At 43.5% G+C, this 21,466-nt stretch overlaps 1 protein-coding gene across 1 annotated transcript in view; it reads left to right on the forward strand.

The window, feature by feature from the left end:
* oca2 (oculocutaneous albinism II) overlaps window positions 1-21,466 on the forward strand; it is an 83,527-nt gene that overhangs the window by 53,858 nt on the left and 8,203 nt on the right. Inside the window, exons 18-22 of the mRNA XM_085347762.1 lie at window positions 6,147-6,274; window positions 6,873-6,932; window positions 7,675-7,779; window positions 9,591-9,684; window positions 17,201-17,294. Of these exons, the coding sequence (XP_085203888.1) occupies window positions 6,147-6,274; window positions 6,873-6,932; window positions 7,675-7,779; window positions 9,591-9,684; window positions 17,201-17,294 (481 nt within the window). The remainder of the gene's footprint in view (window positions 1-6,146; window positions 6,275-6,872; window positions 6,933-7,674; window positions 7,780-9,590; window positions 9,685-17,200; window positions 17,295-21,466) is intronic.

The following is a 21,466-nucleotide window of genomic DNA, read 5'->3' on the forward strand; positions in this document are numbered from 1 at the left end:
ATACACACACAGACAGGTCGCTCCGGGAAGGACCGTCCGACCATGACAGATGCTCCAGCTTGGTGGTGAGTGTGGAGGGAATTATGGTGTTAAATGCAGAGCTGTAGTCTATGAAGAGCATTTTAACATAATTCCCCCTTCTAGTGTCCAAGTGAGTGAGTGATGTGTGGAGGAGATGAGAGAGCGAACTGTAGTGGGTCCAGTGTGTCTGGTAGTGAAGAAATGATGAAGTCTCTGACCAGGCGTTCAAAGCACTTCATCACTACTGAGGTGAGGGCTACAGGGCGATAGTCATTGAGAGAAGCAGGGTGGGGTTTCTTCGGGACAGGAACAATGATGGACTCTTTGAAGCATGTGGGGATCACCGACTGAGATAAAGAGATGTTGAATATCTCAGTGAACACAGGAGCTAGCTGGTATGCGCAGTCTCTTAGGATACGACCTGGGATGCCGTCTGGTCCTGCTGCTTTCCTGGTGTTCACTCTTTTGAAGGCTCTCCTTACTTCATGCTCGGAGATGACGAGCACGTTTCCGGTGCTGGCAGTATCTTCCTGTCTGCAGCCGTTACCGCCGCTAACACCAGCATTGTTGGAGACCTTAGCTGCAGCCTCGAAGCGAGCATAGAAAGTGTTCAGCTCGTCTGCCAGAGTCACGGCCGCGTTCGTCATACCGGTTGTTGGTGCTTTATAGTCCGTTATTGTCCTTAGTCCCCGCCACAGGCTCCTAGAGTCACTCTGTTGGAGTTGTGACTCTAGTTTCCTCCCGTAGCGCTGCTTCGCCTCTTTTACCGCCCTCCGCACGTTATATGACGCGGCTTTGTACGGGTCCATGTCCCCCGTTGTGAGTCCCGTGTTGTAGGCAGCGGTGCGGGATCTCAGAGCGTTGCGGATGGTTTTATCCACCCACGGCTTCTGGTTGGGAAACGTTGTGATAGTCTTTGTCTCCACGGTATCATCCGCTAGTTTCCCGATGAATCCCACAACCGCTTCCGTAAACACGTTGACGTCATCGTCGGAGCTGTTTCTGAACATGCCCCAGTCTGCGTCATCGATTGCGTCCTGTAACGCGGCCACCGATTGATCCGTCCAGCGCGCGACCTTCCTCTGAACCGGAACTTCCTGTTTCAGCCTTTGTTTGTATTTTGGCATGAGGAAGATGGCGGCGTGATCAGATTTGCCAAACGGAGGGCGGGATTGTGCCTTGTAGCCGTCCTTGATCGTAGTGTAGCAGTGGTCCAGTGTCCTTTCACCCCTGGTGGGGCAGGTGATGTGTTGATAAAAGTTCGGCGCTGAGGCGTTTGAGGTTGGCGCTATTAAAGTCCCCCGTCACAATAAGCGCAGCGTCCCGGTGTTGTGTCTGGTGCTGTGTGAGTGCCTCATGCAGCTCGCATAAGGCGGTGACCGTGTCCGCTTGTGGTGGAATATAAACGGCACTTACAATGGCCGATGTAAATTCCCGAGGTAGATAAAAAGGACGACACATGATGGACAGTAGTTCCAGATTTGGTGTGCAGGAGCGTGTGAGAGGAACAACGTTTGCACTGTTGCACCAGTTGTTGTTCACCATTAAACACACGCCGCCTCCCCTTGACTTCCCCGAGTCCCGTGTCCTGTCCATGCGGTGAACCGAGAAGAACTCGGCCGGCTGGATGGCGTGGTCCAGCACCGCTGGGTTCAGCCATGTCTCGGTGAAGCAGAGGAGATTGCAGTCCCGAATGTCTCTCTGGAACTTTATCCTGGCCCTGAGGTCGTCAAGCTTGTTCTCCAGTGACTGGACGTTGGCGAGCAGGATGCTAGGCAGAGGTGTGCGGTGTGCACGAGCTCTCAGCCTGTTCCTGACGCCGGCTTGCTTCCCTCTAGGCCGCCGCGGCTTCCCTTTGTTCTCCCTCGAGAGCTCACTCGGCCAGCTCGGATCCGGAGTTAAAAACTTCGAATTGTGAGTACATTGTATACCAATAGAAACAAGAGTGTCACTGTCATACCTAATGTACCCAATGGTGATGATTTTGCCGATTTAGAAACGCTGAAAACTAACTTAAAAAACAAAGACAAAGAAAAAGTGGTCGGAGCAGTCGTGACGGCAGCCGACCTCACCGGCGCCATCTTTTACTCATGCTGCTATAGGCTTAGGCTGCTGGAGCGCTTCCCATGATGCACTGAGCATATCATCTGCCATCACATCTTTTTACTCCCAGTGTTTTGTATATCTGTGTGTATCTTTTTATTTTTAACTGCTGTTATGTGTTTTGTCCCCATCCTCTCTTTCTCTCTTCTATTTTCCCACCACGTTCCCTCATCCTCTGTCCCACTTCCTTGATCTTAACAGCATCTTAATAATGCTAACACTGTCCCTAAATGAAGATGGCCGTCATCATACACTTGCTGTCATCCCCCCGCCTCGCCGCTGAGGCCACTCAGCCACCAAACACACTCGGTTAATTACAGGTGCTGCTCAGGTCGCTGCGCCGCGACATTTGTTAAATGGGAATGACCCCACAGCTGCATGTTCTCTGTCCCCGTGGAGGGACAGGAGCAGGTCCAAACACAGCTCTCATTACACGCAGGTGAGAGTCAGATTCGACTACTGCAGCAGTCCCAGGCTGTTCATTTACATGGCTTTTAAAAATTGAGCCTCACTAAAGCTTCATTAACTTTACACGCTAAGATTTCATTTCAGTCTGATTATTGGCTGCTCGTTTGATCCCTCTAATGTGTCTGCAGTGTTGTGGGTTACATCTGTAATTTGTGAATAATTTCATGAGAATTTCTAGTTTTTTTTATTTGACTGAAACTGTTTATGTTGGTTAAATTCTAACATTTAAAGGATGCCTTGTGTTCACTTTCTTTGGTCTATGCCTTAAAGACAGCAGTGATGAAACGTTTTTACAGCATATTTCTTGTCTCAGACGCTGTGCTCCCAGCAGCTGTCAGCTGCTCAGACTCACCTTAAAGCTCTTCTTAATTGGAGAGCTCTTTAGGCGTGTCTGCGGCTTATTCCCATACAGAAGACAGATCAGGTAAAAATCAGCACAGAGGAAATCAAAGGTGTCTTTACAGTGATGAGAAATAGAAATTCATGAAGTGGAGTTGTAATTATTTTCCGTTAGCTGAACCAGAGCTAGTTTAAAGTTTATGGCGGAAGTTGACTTTCATTAACTGAGCGTTAAAATGTGTCAAATGAAACTACACTGATGAGCTGCAACACTGAAACACTTGATGAGTGCCCAGCATCCCTGTGGATCGTGGCATTCATGTGATTTTGACATGCACGGCCAGGGTAATGTTGTTACAGACTCGCATAACTCTGCCTGATGGTAGTTCAGGATACTCCTGAAGAGGCCAGAACCTCAGGGGGAGCCTGTGGCCTGGGACATAGAGCAGGTTATCTACCAATTCAATCATCAGTGCTTTGATTTCCAGTTTGCATGACAAAAAGGCCTTGGGCAAAATATTGAACCCCAAATAGCCCCCCAATGCATTCATCAGTACCTGAGTATTTTGGTAAAAGAAGTGCTTAAAGGCGTAGCGTAAAACAACCCCAGACAGCAGTCACTCACATACGGGACTTGTTTTTCTGCCCTTCTGGCTAATTTTAAATTCCTATTTTTTGTCTTTGTTCCTTCAGTCTTTCTCACTGTGTTTGTACTTCCCTCCTGTGTTCATTTTCCTGCTCTCATTAGTGTCTCCTGTGTGTTGTTATGCTCCTCTCCTTAGTGTTTTTTCAGTCTGTTAAATCGTTATCTCCCAAAGTGCCCTGTGTACACTTTACTCATTGTTCCTCCTGTTGTGTTTACCCCGTTTGGACTCATGCTATTTGCCTAATGAACTTTGGTCATCCTGCCTCTGCAGGGTCTCTTTGTTTCCCCACTGAAGTATGAATTAAAGGCTCTGGTTAAGGCTATATGAATGTAATAAATAAATTAGGCAGTGTATGGATTATACATGTAAGGTGGGTGCAGTCTGAGCAAAACAGAAGCTACGAATCCCAAAACTGAATATTGATATGTAACTTTTTATGTTTCTCTCTGCACCTCATTTCGCATTGCCCAGCTGTTCAGAATCACTTTCTATTTTTAACTTTATGATGATTTTTTCATTTTTATTATTGCCTTCAGAGTAAAGGCATTTTGGAGAACTAAAATTGGTGATAAAAACAGAAATTTAGCAGGTTATTAACATGTAAACATGCTGTTAAACTGCAATATTGTTTGTTTTTCCATCTTCTTATCAGCCTCTCTGAACATAAACCACCCTCTGTTGCTTTCTCTTTTGTGTCCTTCCATGGCACTTCCTTCTTCACTAATTCCCTTTAGTTGTGAAATTATTTCCCCTAAGGCCTCACCCAAGGCAATTACTGGTGCTCACCTGTTTAATCAAATTTTCTCCAAGTGGATGCACCCCCTTCCCTCATTCAGAAACACTGATTGTAAATATCAGCAGGCTGGTGCCAACTCCCATCCACCTGAATGCAATGTCATGAAATGACATTTTTGTGATAATGAACACTTCATCAGTCCCACACAGACGAACCAAATACTTTGGTCTTTGTTTCCAGCGGGTAGCACTTCATTGCGATGATCTGTTTATTAGATCCTACTGAGTACATGTGCCAAAACCCAAATATTCTCAATATTCTCAGACAGTTTTGTTCATCTAGTGCAGGGGTCCCCAATCCCAGTTCACGAGGGCTGGTGTCCCTGCAGGTTTTAGATGTGTCCTTGATCCATCACAGCTGATTTAAATGGATAAATTAACTTCTCAACATGTCTTGAAGTTCTCCAGAGGCCTGGTAATGAACTAATCATGTGATTTAGGTGTGATCTAAAACCTGCAGGGACACCGGCCCTCGTGGACTGGGATTGAGGACCCCTGATCTAGTGTCTCCTTACTGTGGATGTAGTTTTCACAGGACTCTGCAACGTGCTGAAAAACCAAGTGCATCCTTACTTTTTCCATAGGAATTAAGAGGGCAAGTAGCAGCCTTGTGCTGCTAATCAAATGCAGCTGATTGATCATCAGTAAGCGTGAGCACCTCCATAAAAGCAGACGTTGTGGTGGTTTGCTGGTCTGGGTCATTCAGGTGTGTGTTAACACCATGCCAAGCAACTGTTGCTGTCCACCAATCAGTGAACAGTTATAAGGCTCATTCTATCCAGGACAGCTGCCAGTTTTCCAAAAAATTGGACATCCCAATAAATTCACCAAAAAGCTCAGATTGTCCAGTGCTCAGAGTAACTGGAAAAAACCCAAGAGTTTAATTGCAGAGTCTACAGGCCCTGGTTGCCATTTAAAATGGTAAAGTCCACGACAGAGCAATTAGAAGAAGACTGAACACGTATGGCTTGGTTGGAAGAGTTGACAGGAGAAGGCCTCTTCTCTCTAAGACAAACATGGCAGCAAGGCTTAGGCTCTCAAAGCTACATCTAAACAAACAACACGACTTCTGGAACAATTTCAGATGAAGCCCAAGTGTAGATCTTTGTCCATAGTGCACAGCAACATGTTTGAAGTAAACCAAACACATGATATCAGGACAAACACAAACACTACAAACGCTGACCAAGAAGTACTCTGTATACCAAAGTGTACTAAACTCATATCAAATATGAGGCCATTTTTCTGACAGCTAAAACTTGCCTAAACCGATTCATGAAACAGGAAAATGATCCCAAGCACTGCAGCAAAAATTCTACAGAATGACTGAAAAAGAAACGAATCAAGGTGCTGGTCTAGTTAAAGTCCAGACCTCAGCCTGACTGAAATCCTGTGGTGGGACCTTAAAAACAAATCCATCAAACTTCATAAAAATTCATCCATTTGAGAGAAAGTCGAAGACCAGCTAGTTTCTTTTTTTTTAATCATTAATGGCATCTATCTATCTATCTATCTATCTATCTATCTATCTATCTATCTATCTATCTATCTATCTATCTATCTATCTATCTATCTATCTATCGATCGATGGATATTTAAAAACAGTGGTTGCATGTGTAACATGTGATAAAGGTTTTGTTTTTTACTGTGTGAGCAATCTGCTAATATAAATCTGTGAAAATCTGCTAGTCAGTGCTCAGAGTTTTTATGTATATGAACATGTTTTCCTGCTGTAAAGGGAGATGTCAGATGGTGTTTTTTGTTCTCTCTCAGGTTGGATCGCTATCTTGGGTGCGCTCTGGCTTTTGGTTCTGGCAGACATTCAGGATTTTGAGATCATCTTGCACCGAGTGGAGTGGGCCACGCTGCTGTTTTTTGCCGGCCTCTTCGTTTTGATGGAGGTATTTAACATACAGGCCAAGCTTCTGGCATTTAACGGAAAGCTTGTTTCTATTTTTTTCCAAGGAAATTTTGGACCACAAATTGAACATTGAAAACTAAGAACTGATGCCAAACAACAACTTTTAATTAGAGCCACTTGAAGCATCCAGATCAAAGATAAATGTAGGTTTAGCTGGGGTCTGCTCTGACGAGCAGCTTCACAGGACACTAAGGAAAAACAGAATCAATGCATAGATTCAATTGACAGTGCAGCTGGCAGTCAGCTCGCAATGTGCAAAGTAATTATCTGTATTTTCACCCATGAGCTTCAATGAAAGGATGCAAAGAAAAGTGTCCTGTCAGCACAGTGAGGGCTTTGTTGTTTCTCTCTTTGTGGGCAAAACTACAACACAGTGTAGAGTCAGTGAAGCAGTGCTCACCAGCACATGAATAATATTCAATCTCAGGAATGATAACAAGGATACATCTGTCTCTGTCTATTTAATAGCCACTAAATTGAAACCAAATTGCTTTTCTTCTTTCGGTTTAATCTCACCTTTAAGTGATTCTCTTCTGATTTTTTTTTTCCTTATTAATCTTCTCCTCTTCCCTTTTCAGGCTTTAGCCCAGCTGCAGCTTATTGACTATATCGGAGAACAGACAGCACTGCTTATAAAAGTAAGTTTCCCCTTTGATTCTGAACCTTTACAGTCATCTCTCAGGTCTCTGTGCGACTGGCATCGCTGATAATTGGGCACAGGTGATGCGATATTGCATTCCATGCATATCGATCCTTTTGTTCTGCCTGGCTCGGAATTCAATTATTTTCTTTGCATCTGACTCCTGCAGGCAGCTGAAGGGGTCTGAAGTAATTTTCACCCATATTCTTGCCTCTGTGCGTCATGCAAGCGAGGTGTCTCTTAGCAGAGAATTGCACCAGTAATAGCTACGTCAGCTTGTGTTTAGACTGCGGGCCCCTGCGAGCCTAATAATGACACATGACAGGTAGTGTGCTATTTGTGGTTTGTGACCCACTCGGTGTCCCAGAACCATGGACAACATGCTGTGAGAGCTGCATGGCCTTTCTCTCTTCGTAGGGCTGCAGGACAGCTGAAATAAAGGAGGAGACTCTGTTTTCCTTACTGTCGCCATGAAGAGGGTTCAAATCACACCGCATGCGGTGAACCAGCCTCGCTGTGCGCCTACAGCACAGATAACACTCAAAGCCACCACCTGTGGTTGTGTCACACATTCAAACAGCTTCATCCTCTCAGCTTCTGCTCCCCGAGGAGGGGTTCGGTGTCAGAGACTGAACATAATTGTTGTGTTTGATTTAAATCAGCGAAGGCGGAGAGAGGGTGTGTGCGTGTGAGCGGCAATAAAAGTAGCAGTTATCTGTCACTCTTATCTCCCCTGTCAGGCGGTGCCAGAAGACCAGCGCTTGGCTATAGCCATTATCTTGGTGATGTGGGTCTCGGCTCTGGCTTCTTCTCTCATTGACAACATTCCCTTCACTGCCACCATGGTAAGAGCCCTGAGCCTGATATCACAGCTGCAGCATATCACACTCTTACACAAACAAGTCACATGCAGATTCTGTGACATGGAAGAGAGACGATTTATAATGTGTAGCTACAGCAATTAAATGCTGATACAGAAGTTAAAAGATGTGTATCATTCGGGGAGGGGGGGTTCTTATTAAAAAATACATAACAGGCAGAGATGCAACCAGGGATTAGGGCTGTATTATGTATTAATCAGATGTGGGAGGAAAAAAACAGGCTCAACATGTGTTAATCATTTCATAATTGGAGGTTTATTTCTGTAAAAACTGTCTGAACAGCTACTGCCTCACCACGTCTATTGTCAGCTGTCTTTTCCCCCCAAATTAATAGATTCAGCAGAGATCAATGTTTCAGAGGAGTGCCTCTGTGCTCAATTAAAATGACACTGAGAAAGGAGAAAGACGTTATCCCACTGACAGAATGAGATGCTGCCTGTGAGAATTAAACCATCACATTTTTTGACTAGTCAGTGTGTCCATGGGGTTTTTTGAAAATGTCCTTTTCTCTGATTGTTTTTTTTTTTTTCGCCCATAGTTTCAGGTCCATGCAAGAATTGCTCTACCTGAAAAGAAGAGCACTTCAAAGCGCGTCACTTTTCAATTCAGTGCACCGCTGATAAGAAGAAAGATGTCCTGATTGGCACAATAGAGTGAGGCTGAGGAAAGATTTGTTTTCCCCCTTCAGTCCGCAGTGATTGAGATTAGGAAATTTATGTATGAATGAATCAATTTAGAAGCATTTTCAAAGCAACAGTTCTGCATTTACACTTATTTGCTTTCTGTGCCAGAGTTACAGGAAACTATTGATACTTCACTCATGTCTGTATATAAAAAAATTACCGATCTTGCAGTGAGAGCATCGAAACAAGAGGTACATCGGAAGAGGACAAACAAATATTCTCCTTAAAAACATCCAACTGTTTGTTCATAATCATTTCAAATGCATTTTTTTAAACTATTTTACCCATTCCTGCAAAAATACATTTAAAGTTTGCTTCCCTAACAAGGGGCAGACATGTAGATTGATATAAAGCAGCTGTCAAAACTGGTACATATTTCAAAATATGAACAATAATGAATAAGACCAGCAAATAAGATCCTATCAGGAAATACTAGAGGTATATGGAGGCCTTAACTCAACTCAGGCGTAGGTTTGTTTTCTCATACTTTTGTACACTCTCATATACATGTACTTTCACATTGGAGAAGTCGCCCCCTGCTGGGTATTAGAAAGAATTCAGAGAAATAATAATACTTTTCCAAAAGGAGAACAGTCAGGCTTTATTCATCATGGAGTCCATAAACATGTTATTGTATAGCACTTGCGTCATAACCACACACACACACACACACACACACACACACTTTCATATCTTAGTGAGGACATCTAATTGACATAATGCTTTCCCTAGCCGCTTACCCTAAACATCAAAAATGAATGCCTAACCTTTAGCCTAAACATAACCTAATTGTAACCCTGACACTAAAACCACATTTTGAACCTCAAAAATGCCTCGTGGTGACTCTTGGTCCCCACAAGTATAGTGACATCCCAATTTTCTGTCCTCACAAAGGTGTCTAAACATGTACACACACACACACACACACACACACACACACACACACACACACACACACACACACACACACACACACACACACATCCTTCTTGTAGTTAAAAAAAGCAAAAAAAACATTTCGCCATATTAAAAACAGAGTATGTAAAATTTCAAGAAAGAGCTGTTTTCATGATTTTAAATCTGTCTCTGCAGATTCCTGTTCTCATCAACCTGAGTCAGGATGCAGATGTGAACCTGCCAGTTAAACCGCTCATCTTTGCTTTGGCTATGGGAGCCTGTCTGGGTGGTAAGTATTGCTTCTTGGGCCTCATATGCTGTATTATAAAAATAGTGCATTGCATGTCAGTTTTGGGAAAAATACACAACAGCCTTCCAGACTCCCTCACAGACATCAGGGACTTTATAGTTTATCCCTGTTTGAAAGGTGTGGATCTTTATTGATGACGGCTGCCAGAAGAAGACAACATATGCTCCAGGTGACAGCCACACTTTGTACAGCTGTGTCGCTCCCCGGGGAGGTCAGGCTGCGCTCTATGTGGGAGCAGCCTCAGGGCTCTCAGAGATCGCCTCAGTCAGGCTCATTCTGCGCCCCAGTGGCCAGCCCTTCATCCGACTGTGACTCTGCTCCGATGGGAAGGACACAAATGGAGAGAGAGAGCTGTCATAGTGTTTCAGTTTAATCAACTGCACTGTGACAGGTCTTTATCGACTGGCAGTGTGATGTTGCCCCTGCCAAGCTCCATCCTCACACTGACACCTTTTGAGATGTGGGCAGTATTGAACTGCAGGATGGGTACGCGTGCTGACTGTTAAAGCAATGCTTTATGAGATTAAGTCAGAAAAGTGATCAACAGTATTATAAGACTGTAAAGTACTCATGCTCATAATGATGAAATACTTTACGTTAACTTGTGTTTTGCTCAGCTCTATATTTTTATTATTGGGTTCTTCTAGAGCAGCATTGCACGAGTTGAACACGAGTCCTTACTCATCTTCTACTAAACGCTGATGCAGCCACTCGCTCCACTCTCTTCCTAAAACAAGCATCCTGTCTCTTTATGGTCTCTCTTCCTTAAAAGCACACGTTCCTGTTACTTCTATTGAGCTTCTGCAAACAGGCTGTGATGGTTCTGTGCAGTGTGTCTTCCTCTTGCAGCAGTAGAGGAAACCAACTGAGAAACATAATTTCCCATTCTGAAACAGTAGTTACAGTAGAGATTTGTTTCAAGTGTCAATACAAGACAAACATTTCAGAGATTGGTTATTTACACATCACTGAAATGTGCTTTTCTAACTCGTCTTCATTTCCCTTTACAGATAAAAAAAAATCATCATCTTCTAACATTAATCAGCTAAAGATCCACCTTCATAGTGGGCTCTGATTGCAGAAGCTGACTTTCTGGTCTTTAGCTGTTTTGTTTTTTTTCTGAGAAAAAGAAAACTAATACCCACGGCTCTACTTCTTCAGGAAATGCATAGTATTTCAAGTTTTCTTTTCTGGTCAACCTCCAAAAATGTTTTTAAGCAAACTGATGGAAGTATTTCTGAGTCAGACTGAGCAGGTGGGTGGGCGTGCTGTGATCAGAGCAGAGCTTCTTCTGTAACCGTACAAAGAGAGACCCTCCATTTAATGCCAATCAGATCCAAGAATAGAAAACAAAATGTTTTTGAAACAGGATGTGAAACAGTGCAGCGTTTCAGAGACACTGACCTGTTTATTTGCAACTTTAGCCATGTTTAATATGAGCGTCCAGCTTTGTAGCATTATCTGTTTGCTGGGAAGTAATAAAAAGCAGTTTAGGCAAGGCAAGGCAAGTTTATTTATATAGCACAATTCAACAACAAGGTGATTCAAAGTGCTTTACAGAGACATTAAAAAACAAAAACAATAAAAAGCACGATTTAAAATTGATTACAGAGAAAAAACACAAAACAAAAAAACAGTAGATAAAATCAGTAGTTAAAATATAAGTTTTGAATTTTAAGCTTAAAAGTGTGGATTTGGTGTTTTATTCAAATGCAGCTGAGAATTAAATAAACTGAGTGTTTCAGCTGATCTGAGGCTTTCTGGGAGTTTGTTCCAGATATATGGAGCATAAAAGCTGAATGCAGCTTCTCTGTGTCTGGTTCTGACTCTGGGAACTGATAAAAAAACGGATCCAGATGACCTGAGGGATCTGGAAGGTTCATACTGCGTCAGGAGGTCACTGATGTATTTTGGTCCTAAACCATTCAGCGCTTTATAGACCAGCATCAGAACTTTAAAGTCTATCCTCTGATGGACAGGCAGCCAGTGTAAATGTAACCAATACGTCTACTCACCAAAGAATGAGTGAAGCAATATGGATAACAGCAGAGGACAATTTATTTAGGGTCTGATGGCAATTTACCATCGGTGTCCAGCACTTTAAAGGATTGATGGACTGGAGCACATCTGTCCTTAACATACCCTCTTAAACATCAGCTTGACACTGATATATCAAAGGAAACTTAACCGACTTTAAATGCAAATGTTTCAACCTGAACAACTTAAAACTTCTCTGGGATACAATGTAAACAAAGACAAGAAGAAGAAAAATATTTCCATCAATAGTCACTTTTCCTAACCAGGAGACAAGTGAATATATTATGTAAAGAGTCCTTTTTCTCAGTCCTGGGGTTGTAACACCACAACCTCCTCAGTCCGTAATCAGAGAGTGTCTATTTGACAATAACCAAAATGTCTTTGGATAGTCTTTGTGAATGCAAACAAAAAAAACAAAAAAAAAAACAAATGGTATTAGCTGGCCAACAAAATAAAGAGAGTGTATGGCACTGAGTGCGGGCGTGTGTGTGAGTACTTCGGTCCAAATAATCAAGGTCCGGATGGATGAAGGGATGGCGGCCGCTTGTCCTTTAATGGCACCAGTAAGGCAGCACAGTAGTAAGGCAGCACAGCAGCGAGGCAGCACAGCAGTAAGGCAGCACAGCAGCGAAGCGTCTGGCAGGAGAACGAACAATAGTCCTTTTCAAGGCTACTGCAGAAGGCGATATTCCCCGCTAGCTCACCCCAGCTTGCTCTCTGGCACAGCTACAAGCCACGTGAGCTCATAGCCCCTCCCGCTAGGATGTACTACCACAGTCGACTGTCGTAAAGCAGCCGCAAACCAATAGCAATAAAAAAAACCCTCAAAATCATTGAAGAACATTTTATAACACCCAATATAGGTATATACATATATACTGAATATCACACAATATCAGATAACCAAATTAACACTGGGTTACATCCACCCCTGCTTAAAGTGTGACGTCCCCGTCACTATCACCCGACAGAGATTGCACTAACCCAGCAATCTGTTGTTGTAATGACAGGAAAAAGTTATTGAGCAATGCAAGTGTCATCGGCACATTGAAACTGTGATGCTTACAATCGACTTTGTAGCCGACCTGATAGTCACTGAGATAAGCTGGTGGCACTCTCCTCCTTTGTGGCCTACCACATGTTGGGGCTGGGCTGAGCACCTCCTCATCGTTTGCTGTCTCCGATCCTGTCAGATCTACAATGAATTCAGGTGCCCCAGGATTCAGAGGATACTGTGGCTGGGACGCCTCCTGTTCTCCCAGAACATCCCTTTGATCCGCCAACAAGTCATTGTCAGGAAATTGGCTGGATGTAAAGTTTATTTCCTCGTCTTGCCCAAACTCCTCCTCCAGCCGAGTTTCTTCTGTGTTGCTCCCTGCATCCACTCTCATGAGAGGTTGAACCGAACTGGTTAGCACATCCTGACTGTCACATTGCAGGTTAACCGGTAGGAACCCACAGGGAAGAAGCATGTCACGATGCAGAACTCGCTCTCTGCCCTCTGCATCCTCTGGCCTAATCACATAAACCGGGATAGACTCATCCGTCTGCTTAACAACGATGTGCACAATAGGCTCCCACTTATCAGAGATTTTGTGTTTCTTTCTTAGGCTCAGATTCCTTACCAGGACTCTGTCACCCACTTCCAATGGAAGGGCAGTAACCTTAGCATCCCAGCGTCTTTTGTTCAACAATTGTCTCTTCTCAGCATTTCTTGAGGCTAGGTCGTATGCATACTTCAGCCTACTCTTTAGTTCTCGTACATACTGAATATGTGTTCTGGTGCTGTGGCCACGTGGACTATGTCCAAAACAGAGATCAATCGGAAGGCGTGGCTCTCTACCAAACATCAGAAGGAAGGGCGCTTCTCCAGTTGCGTCATGTTTTGTACAGTTATAAGCATGTACAAGGGGGCGAACATACTTCCTCCACTCCTCTTTTTTTTTTCTTTTCCTCCAGTTGCTCTCTGGTACAAGCATCCAGCGCTGTGGGAGGTGTGCCAGAATGCCTGCCGTCATCTGTGGCTACGAGTGTTCGAGCCTGCACTTTAGTTGAGGTGCCGCTCATGTAACGTCTCCTGCGCATTTCTTTTAACTGACTCTCTTTCTCATGCGTTCTGATTTTAAAAAGCAGCTCTGAGAAAGTGGGAATAACATGATGTGCAGATCCCACTATTTCTTTTAGATGCAGAGTGGCAATTAGAGAGTCATCCCAGCAACCTCTGAGGAACTGCTTTAGTAGCTGAACATCAAAATCACTTCTAGGTATGCCATTACCGTCAACTACCTCCTGCAGCAACGTCTGGAGTCGGCGCAAGTAATCAGATGCCTTTTCTCCACTATTCTGATGAGTCTCTAGGTACTGGATATACAGCTCTTCACCTCCAGTGACATTGCCATAAGCCTTGTCAAGCTCATCGAGATAGTCTTTTGGTGATGCTTGAGACCCAATAGAAAGGGCCACATTCAAAGCAGGGCTAGCCAAGCTATCGAGGAAAACACGGCGCTGCTGCCCTTCGGAAAGGGTAGAGTCATTTAGTACCTGTTTAGCTCTAAGTCGCCATACCCTGTACTCTACCTCATTAGGGGGTTTTGGAGAGTTTCCTGAAAATGAGCGGAGCTCAAAACCAGAGGGAGTGTGCATGGGCGAGTCATGTTTTACAATGTGCTCCACAATGACTCTCTGAACCTCCGCTGGCAAAGGATCAACAAGCAGGGAGTCCACATCAAGTGCCTGTTTAGCCTTGGGCACATGGCCATCATCACAGGCGGCAGTTGACCTGGGACCTGGTGTGGACTGAGTTTTAACTCCCAAGGCAGGAGTTGAGGTAGCTAACCCCTTATATGTATCATTTTTCCCACACATGTGGCTCACTGCAGCCTGATTTAAAGTCATGGGGCTCACATTATATGCTAATGCCAGTTCGTTTACTTGTTCTCTGAAACTAGCAGTCACATCATCAATTGCTCGAGCGAGGGGGACCACATCATGCGCCAGGTGAAAACTGTCAGGTCCCTGAGGACAGTACTCATCTATCTGAATAACCTCCCAACACTCCCCATCTGCTGAATGTTCTCCATCTAAGAGCATTGGGGTAATGCACTCCATGAACTGACACAAAATAGTGTCAGGGAGACTATCTATTTGTTGAATTTTGACAACGTGATCCAGCAAAGCGAATGCTCTTTGCACCTCTTGTAGTTTAATCTCGGCTTTAGCCCCTTTTAACAAAACAGTGTACTCTGGATCAAAACCATACCTGTCACAAAACTCCATTGTCTCTCTCTGCAAAGCAGTAGATGAATTCACAGATGTCTGTGCATGTGCTTCAGGATAAAGTTAGTGATGCGCTCCAGTCCCTGTTCGGGCGCCAATTTTTTTCCTACTACTCTTAGTTGTAACCAATACGTCTACTCACCAAAGAATGAGTGAAGCAATATGGATAACAGCAGAGGACAATTTATTTAGGGTCTGATGGCAATTTACCATCGGTGTCCAGCACTTTAAAGGATTGATGGACTGGAGCACATCTGTCCTTAACATACCCTCTTAAACATCAGCTTGACACTGATATATCAAAGGAAACTTAACCGACTTTAAATGCAAATGTTTCAACCTGAACAACTTAAAACTTCTCTGGGATACAATGTAAACAAAGACAAGAAGAAGAAAAATATTTCCATCAATAGTCACTTTTCCTAACCAGGAGACAAGTGAATATATTATGTAAAGAGTCCTTTTTCTCAGTCCTGGGGTTGTAACACCACAACCTCCTCAGTCCGTAATCAGAGAGTGTCTATTTGACAATAACCAAAATGTCTTTGGATAGTCTTTGTGAATGCAAACAAAAAAAACAAAAAAAACAACAAATGGTATTAGCTGGCCAGCAAAATAAAGAGAGTGTATGGCACTGAGTGCGGGCGTGTGTGTGAGTACTTCGGTCCAAATAATCAAGGTCCGGATGGATGAAGGGATGGCGGCCGCTTGTCCTTTAATGGCACCAGTAAGGCAGCACAGTAGTAAGGCAGCACAGCAGCGAGGCAGCACAGCAGTAAGGCAGCACAGCAGCGAAGCGTCTGGCAGGAGAACGAACAATAGTCCTTTTCAAGGCTACTGCAGAAGGCGATATTCCCCGCTAGCTCACCCCAGCTTGCTCTCTGGCACAGCTACAAGCCACGTGAGCTCATAGCCCCTCCCGCTAGGATGTACTACCACAGTCGACTGTCGTAAAGCAGCCGCAAACCAATAGCAATAAAAAAAAACCTCAAAATCATTGAAGAACATTTTATAACACCCAATATAGGTATATACATATATACTGAATATCACACAATATCAGATAACCAAATTAACACTGGGTTACATAAAGACCTCAGAGCTGGACTGATGTGGTCCACTTTTTTGGTCTTAGTGAGGACTCGAGCAGCAGAGTTCTCAATGAGCTGTAGATGTCTGACTGATTTTTTAGGTAGACCTGTAAAGATGCTGTTACAGTAATCAAGCCTACTAAAGATGAATGCATGGACTAGTCTTTCCAGGTCCTGTTGAGACATCAGATCTTTTATCCTTGAAATATTCTTGAGGTGATAGTAAGCTGACTTTGTTATTGTCTTAATGTGTTTTTCTAAGTTTAGGTCTGCATCCATCACTACACCCAAATTTCTCGCCTGGTTTGTGGTTTTTAGGTGTATAGATTGAAGGTGACCTGTAATCGTTTTTCTTTGGCTCCAAAGACTATTACTTCAGTTTTGTTTAGCTGGAGAAAATTGTGGCACAACCAGTCATTAATTTCCTCAGTGCATTTACCAAGAGCCTGTACAGGGCCTGATATATATTTGTGTGTCATCTGCATAGCTATGATAGTTTATTTTGTTGTTCTTTATAATCTGTGCCAGTGGGGACATGTAAATGTTAAACAGATGGGGTCCCAAGATGGAACCTTGGGGGACTCCACATGTGATACTTGTCTGCTCAGATGTGAAGTTACCTATTGATACAAAGTATTTCCTGTTTTCTAAGTATGTTTTGAACCAGTTTAGTACAGTTCCTGAAAGACCTGGCCAGTTCTCCAGTCGTTTGAGTAATATGTTGTGGTCAACTGTATCAAATGCTGCACTGAGATCCAGCAAAACTAAGACTGACATTTTTCCACTGTCTGTATTCAGACATATGTCATTAAACACTTTGGTCAGAGCGGTTTCAGTGCGGTGGCTCTGTCTAAAACCTGACTGGAAGGCATCATAGCAGTTATTCTGTTTTAAGAAGTAATTGAGCTGTTGAGAAACTGCTTTTTCAATGATCTTACTTAAAAATGGGAGATCGGCCTGTAGTTGCTCATTTGTGTCTTGTCAAGATTGTCCTTTTTCAGTATAGGTTTAATTACAGTTTTTAGTGGTTCTGGAAACACACCTGACATTAAAGAAAAGTTTTCTCTGACTTTTTTCTCTTTTCTGTTTAGGAAATGGCACATTGATAGGAGCATCAGCCAATGTTGTGTGTGCAGGCATCGCTGAGCAACATGGATATGGCTTTTCCTTCATGGAGTTCTTCAAGTAAGCAAAGGCGCCATTAACAGCACGAAGCAGTCCCATGCACAAAGAGGTCATAAACAGCAAGTTTGAAAAGTTCCTCTGTTCTTGGTTTGTGGTGCTGAAATACGATAGGCTATTCAGCCTGAGGGGCTACTTACACATTTATGTCCATCATATGTTTCATTAGAAATTGCCAACAGTGTGTATGAATAGCCTGAGAACATTTAGAGAAAACGTGTCGCACTGAGTATCATGTGACAGAACACGTTTAGTTTGTCTTTGTGCAGCAGGTGCAGCGTTCTGTGAGCAGACTCCAGGAAACAACACGACACGCACGGGTTTGTTATGTAGTGCAAGCAGTGATTTGAGTCTGTGTCCTCTTCAGTGACCCTGTAGAGAAATGTTTACTACAGTGAGTGTGGAGGAAGTCAACCTGCAGCAATATTCTCTCATGTCGACAGAAATAGAAGTCCCCCAGTCACGCTGAACCATGAAAGAGGCATAAACAGTGTAACATATGTGTGACTGATTGAACTGATACTGAGTGAAACCGTCCAACCGTGGAGCCTGATTTCAGAACTCTAGGGTGGTTACAAGAAAAAAAGTCGAATGAATGGCAGAAAATGTGGTTATATCGCAGGCTGGATGGTCAGCAGGCTTCCTATCAGGTTGCCACCTGCTCACTGATAATTTGCACCCTGGCGACACAGCAGTCAGACACGCTTTATGGTTTGCATGTTGGAGAAGCCGAAGGGGTCAGTTATGTTGAAAAAAAGCATGAATATGAGTCTGATTAGACTTGATATGCCATTGGGTTGGAACTGCATCGCTATTTTATTTAGGAACAGTGGAAATGTAATGCCCGTGAGGGTTGAAAAGAGACAAAGTCAGAGGATTTCTTTTGGGATTTGTGTAACAGATTTGAACAGAGACTTGATTTAACATTAAACTTGTGACACTTATGACTGAACGCGGTGTCTGTGGCTTACTGTAGATTATTGTCATCAAAGATCTGAAAGTGTTTTCACTGGATGGAGTGACAGTGCTTTCATCATATCAATCACAGACAACATTTATACTGATATTCTATCTATACTTACCACCTAACATTTTCTGAAGCGCCGCCGTGAAGGTGACATTTCAGTTTGTAGTCTAAAGAACATTGATGTTCCCATTCCCAGTCCTTCCATGTGAAAATCTGGAGACGAGGAGAGCAGGACCGAGCACCCCCAGACAGAACAGACTGGGCTTCATCATATAACAGCGATAAACTTCTGTGATATAAAAAGGAGGAGCTGAGGAAGAGATGGGTTGCTAAGAGGTTTGCAGATGCTGCAGTTGTTTAAGTTGTGTAATCCTGGCTTGATTTTAAGGAAAATGCTAAATTGATTGGAACTTATTAATGCCTTCTACTCAGTACTTTCTAGTATTCACACACACACATTCTCACACCATTAAATGCCCAAAGGATGTGGACCGGAGGAGTCAGGGATAGGTCCACAGGGACCAACCAAATGTTCTAGCTTTTAGTTCTCAGATGTTTCCTGTAGAGGCTAAGCCTACGCTTGAAGCCACTGAGGTGGTCGTTAACGGGGGTGACGCGATGTCACTGGTATGCATGAATTAAGTTCACAGTCCAATAACTCCAGCAGTATGTATCTTGTCCTTTTTGGTCTTTATTCTGTATCGACTTAGCATAACAGCGCAACGTCACAAACTGTTTGCCTTCTCAATGACACACCTGACGCCGATTACGTGCGTCTACCTTAAATACCTTTACATTACATAATCAAAACAGAAAAAGGTGACCTCTAGTGACCACATAAGGTATTAACCCAAGAATGGCTCCTACATTTCCCATTGTCTTCCTCTGTTTTAGTGTGTTCCCTGGTCTGATATTTTGTTAGAAGTTAGTTTTCATGTACCGGTCTCTTGTTTTACTGTGAAAGTTTTCTTCAATTCCCTGTGTGGTTTTGCTTCCCCTTGAGTGATTATCCTGTGTGTCTTCACCTCGTTGTAATTCTTTCGCCCATTTTCCCTCATTCCAATCAATAGACCAAGGGCCATAAATAGACTTCCTCTTTGTACTGTTATGTTCCTGTGTGTGTGTGTGTGTGTGTGTGTGTGTGTGTGTGTGTGTGTGTGTGTGTGTTTTCTTCTGTGCTGTCCTGTTCACCTTTTGTTTAAATTCTCTGGCTCCTCGTATTTGCCTTGCTGTCTACACTGTCTATTTTCTCTTGTATTTGGACTTTTTGTTACCTTGTGGATTTTACTATCAGCTTTCTGTTGGAATCCTCCTGCGTTCAGCATTTTGGGTCCTTAAGTCTACACTGTGCACAGCATCACTCTGAAAGGCACACCCTAATCAGCTCAGCTGATCAGCCAGGATTGTGACTTTGTGGCCTAACTCAACTAACGCTATGCTCAATTTGTTGTTTTCAGTGAGTTGTAATTTATTCTAAAGACTTGCAGAAGTATTGTACTTCCCACATACCTAAGCTACAGGATATGTTACTATGTTACTACTACGTTTTAATATTGTAATCTGATCTGTAGCAGGTTGCTTCATTGATATTCCTATTTACAGCTAATGAGACTGTGGCTGAGAAGAAAAAGAACAACTTCAGGTGACCTTTGGCATTAAGAAAATTCCACCATTACTTTTTCAGCCTTCGTTACCTGCTCAGTTGGCTCTGACACGCCGCTAAAGCCAGTGAAGTAATTGGTGGAAAATGTGTCAGAGTTGGTTAAAGCTCGTTGACAAATTTCTTAGTGCACTAAAAAGACTCTGGGACGTCTGTCTGCAAAGGATTTCATTGAAATGGAGGGGAACAGTTGCAACCCGTCAGCTCTACTTCTCTCCCACTCTAGCTGTGTTTACAGTTATTGGACAGGAGCATTGCTCTTGGCTGAAGCACTGTCTGTAATTGGATGTCTGTGGCAAGGGTCACTGCTGTTCAGAGAGACAGGCAAGGGGGAGCGAAGTCTGGGCAGCTGGGATTGACTAGTGCTGTATCAGGAGGATGAATTCAGGGGCCAGATGAGCCCACGGGGGCACAAATGCCTTTTTGATAAGCCATCACAAAGGAAAATGAGTAGCCTCGAATAGCTCAGCAGTTAGCATGGTCCCTGTTGCTTCCTTCGTGCCTCAAGGCCCTTATCATCCACCTCGCCACAAACCATTAACCTAAAGTGCATCACTAAAGTAACAGCTCTGTATGTTGGTCGGTTGAATAGAAACTGCCACGGGTGCTTGTAATGCACCCGTGGCATTACAAGCACTCTAGAATAGACCCACTGCAAAATGTACTTGTAAATGCCTATCAATGTAGCAAATTGCTACAGTTTTGAGACACAAAAACAAATGACATTAGACAATGTAAGGTGCTTCAGAGTGTCTTGTTCTTTTGGACCACATGTTGCTCATGTACAGTCACCTGCAGGAAATCTATACAGAAAAGCTGCCTCTGCACTACAGAGGCAGGTGTTTTAGCTTTATTTCTAATAAACACTGCAATCACGCTCATACATATTTTTGGAGGTTTTTTTGTGTACCGCTTCACAGCTTAAACACTGCACCAGTGTGCTTTTTGTGCTCATTGAATAGAACAGGTCAACCATTATCACAGGGGAGCAGCGCTGCTCTCTCTGTCCTACAGCCTCCACAGTCAGAGAAGCCCATTGGTTTATCTAAAGAGTCTTTGAGATTGCATCAGGACTTTCAAAGAGCTCCCATCATATGCAATTAAGTCATTGTGTGAGATCACAAGGTTTGATGGGGATTTTTAGACAAGGTGAACCCTGCTCCTCTCTGTGGTATATTGTGGTGTCTTTTTCATGTGCCCCGTGTCCCCTCATGATGTGCTTGTGATCGGGAAATAGGTATTGCTCCGTAGAAAGGGATTCACTCATGCAGAGGTGACCTCAGGCTGTCTGACAGCGATAACAGCCAGACAGGCTCATTTTTCCCACAAGCAATATGTGATTATAGTGTAGTTTAAATGAAAAGCATGTGGTATTAACAGAAACCGAGCAGTGTAGTCAAAGAACTGAATTCTCACATTACAAATCAATATAAACACCAAAGCTGAAATGGCCCTACATCTGTGCAGCTGAATGCTGCGTTACTGTCCAGTCTGGAGGTGCTTCAGAGCACTGACAGACCTGTTCTATTCCATGCCTTCTCTGTGGTT

This window comes from Diplotaxodon limnothrissa, linkage group LG23 (assembly GCF_057381915.1).
Source record: "Diplotaxodon limnothrissa isolate DT_005_m linkage group LG23, D_limnothrissa_male_GT1.1, whole genome shotgun sequence".
In the NCBI taxonomy this organism is placed as follows: Eukaryota; Metazoa; Chordata; class Actinopteri; order Cichliformes; family Cichlidae; genus Diplotaxodon; species Diplotaxodon limnothrissa.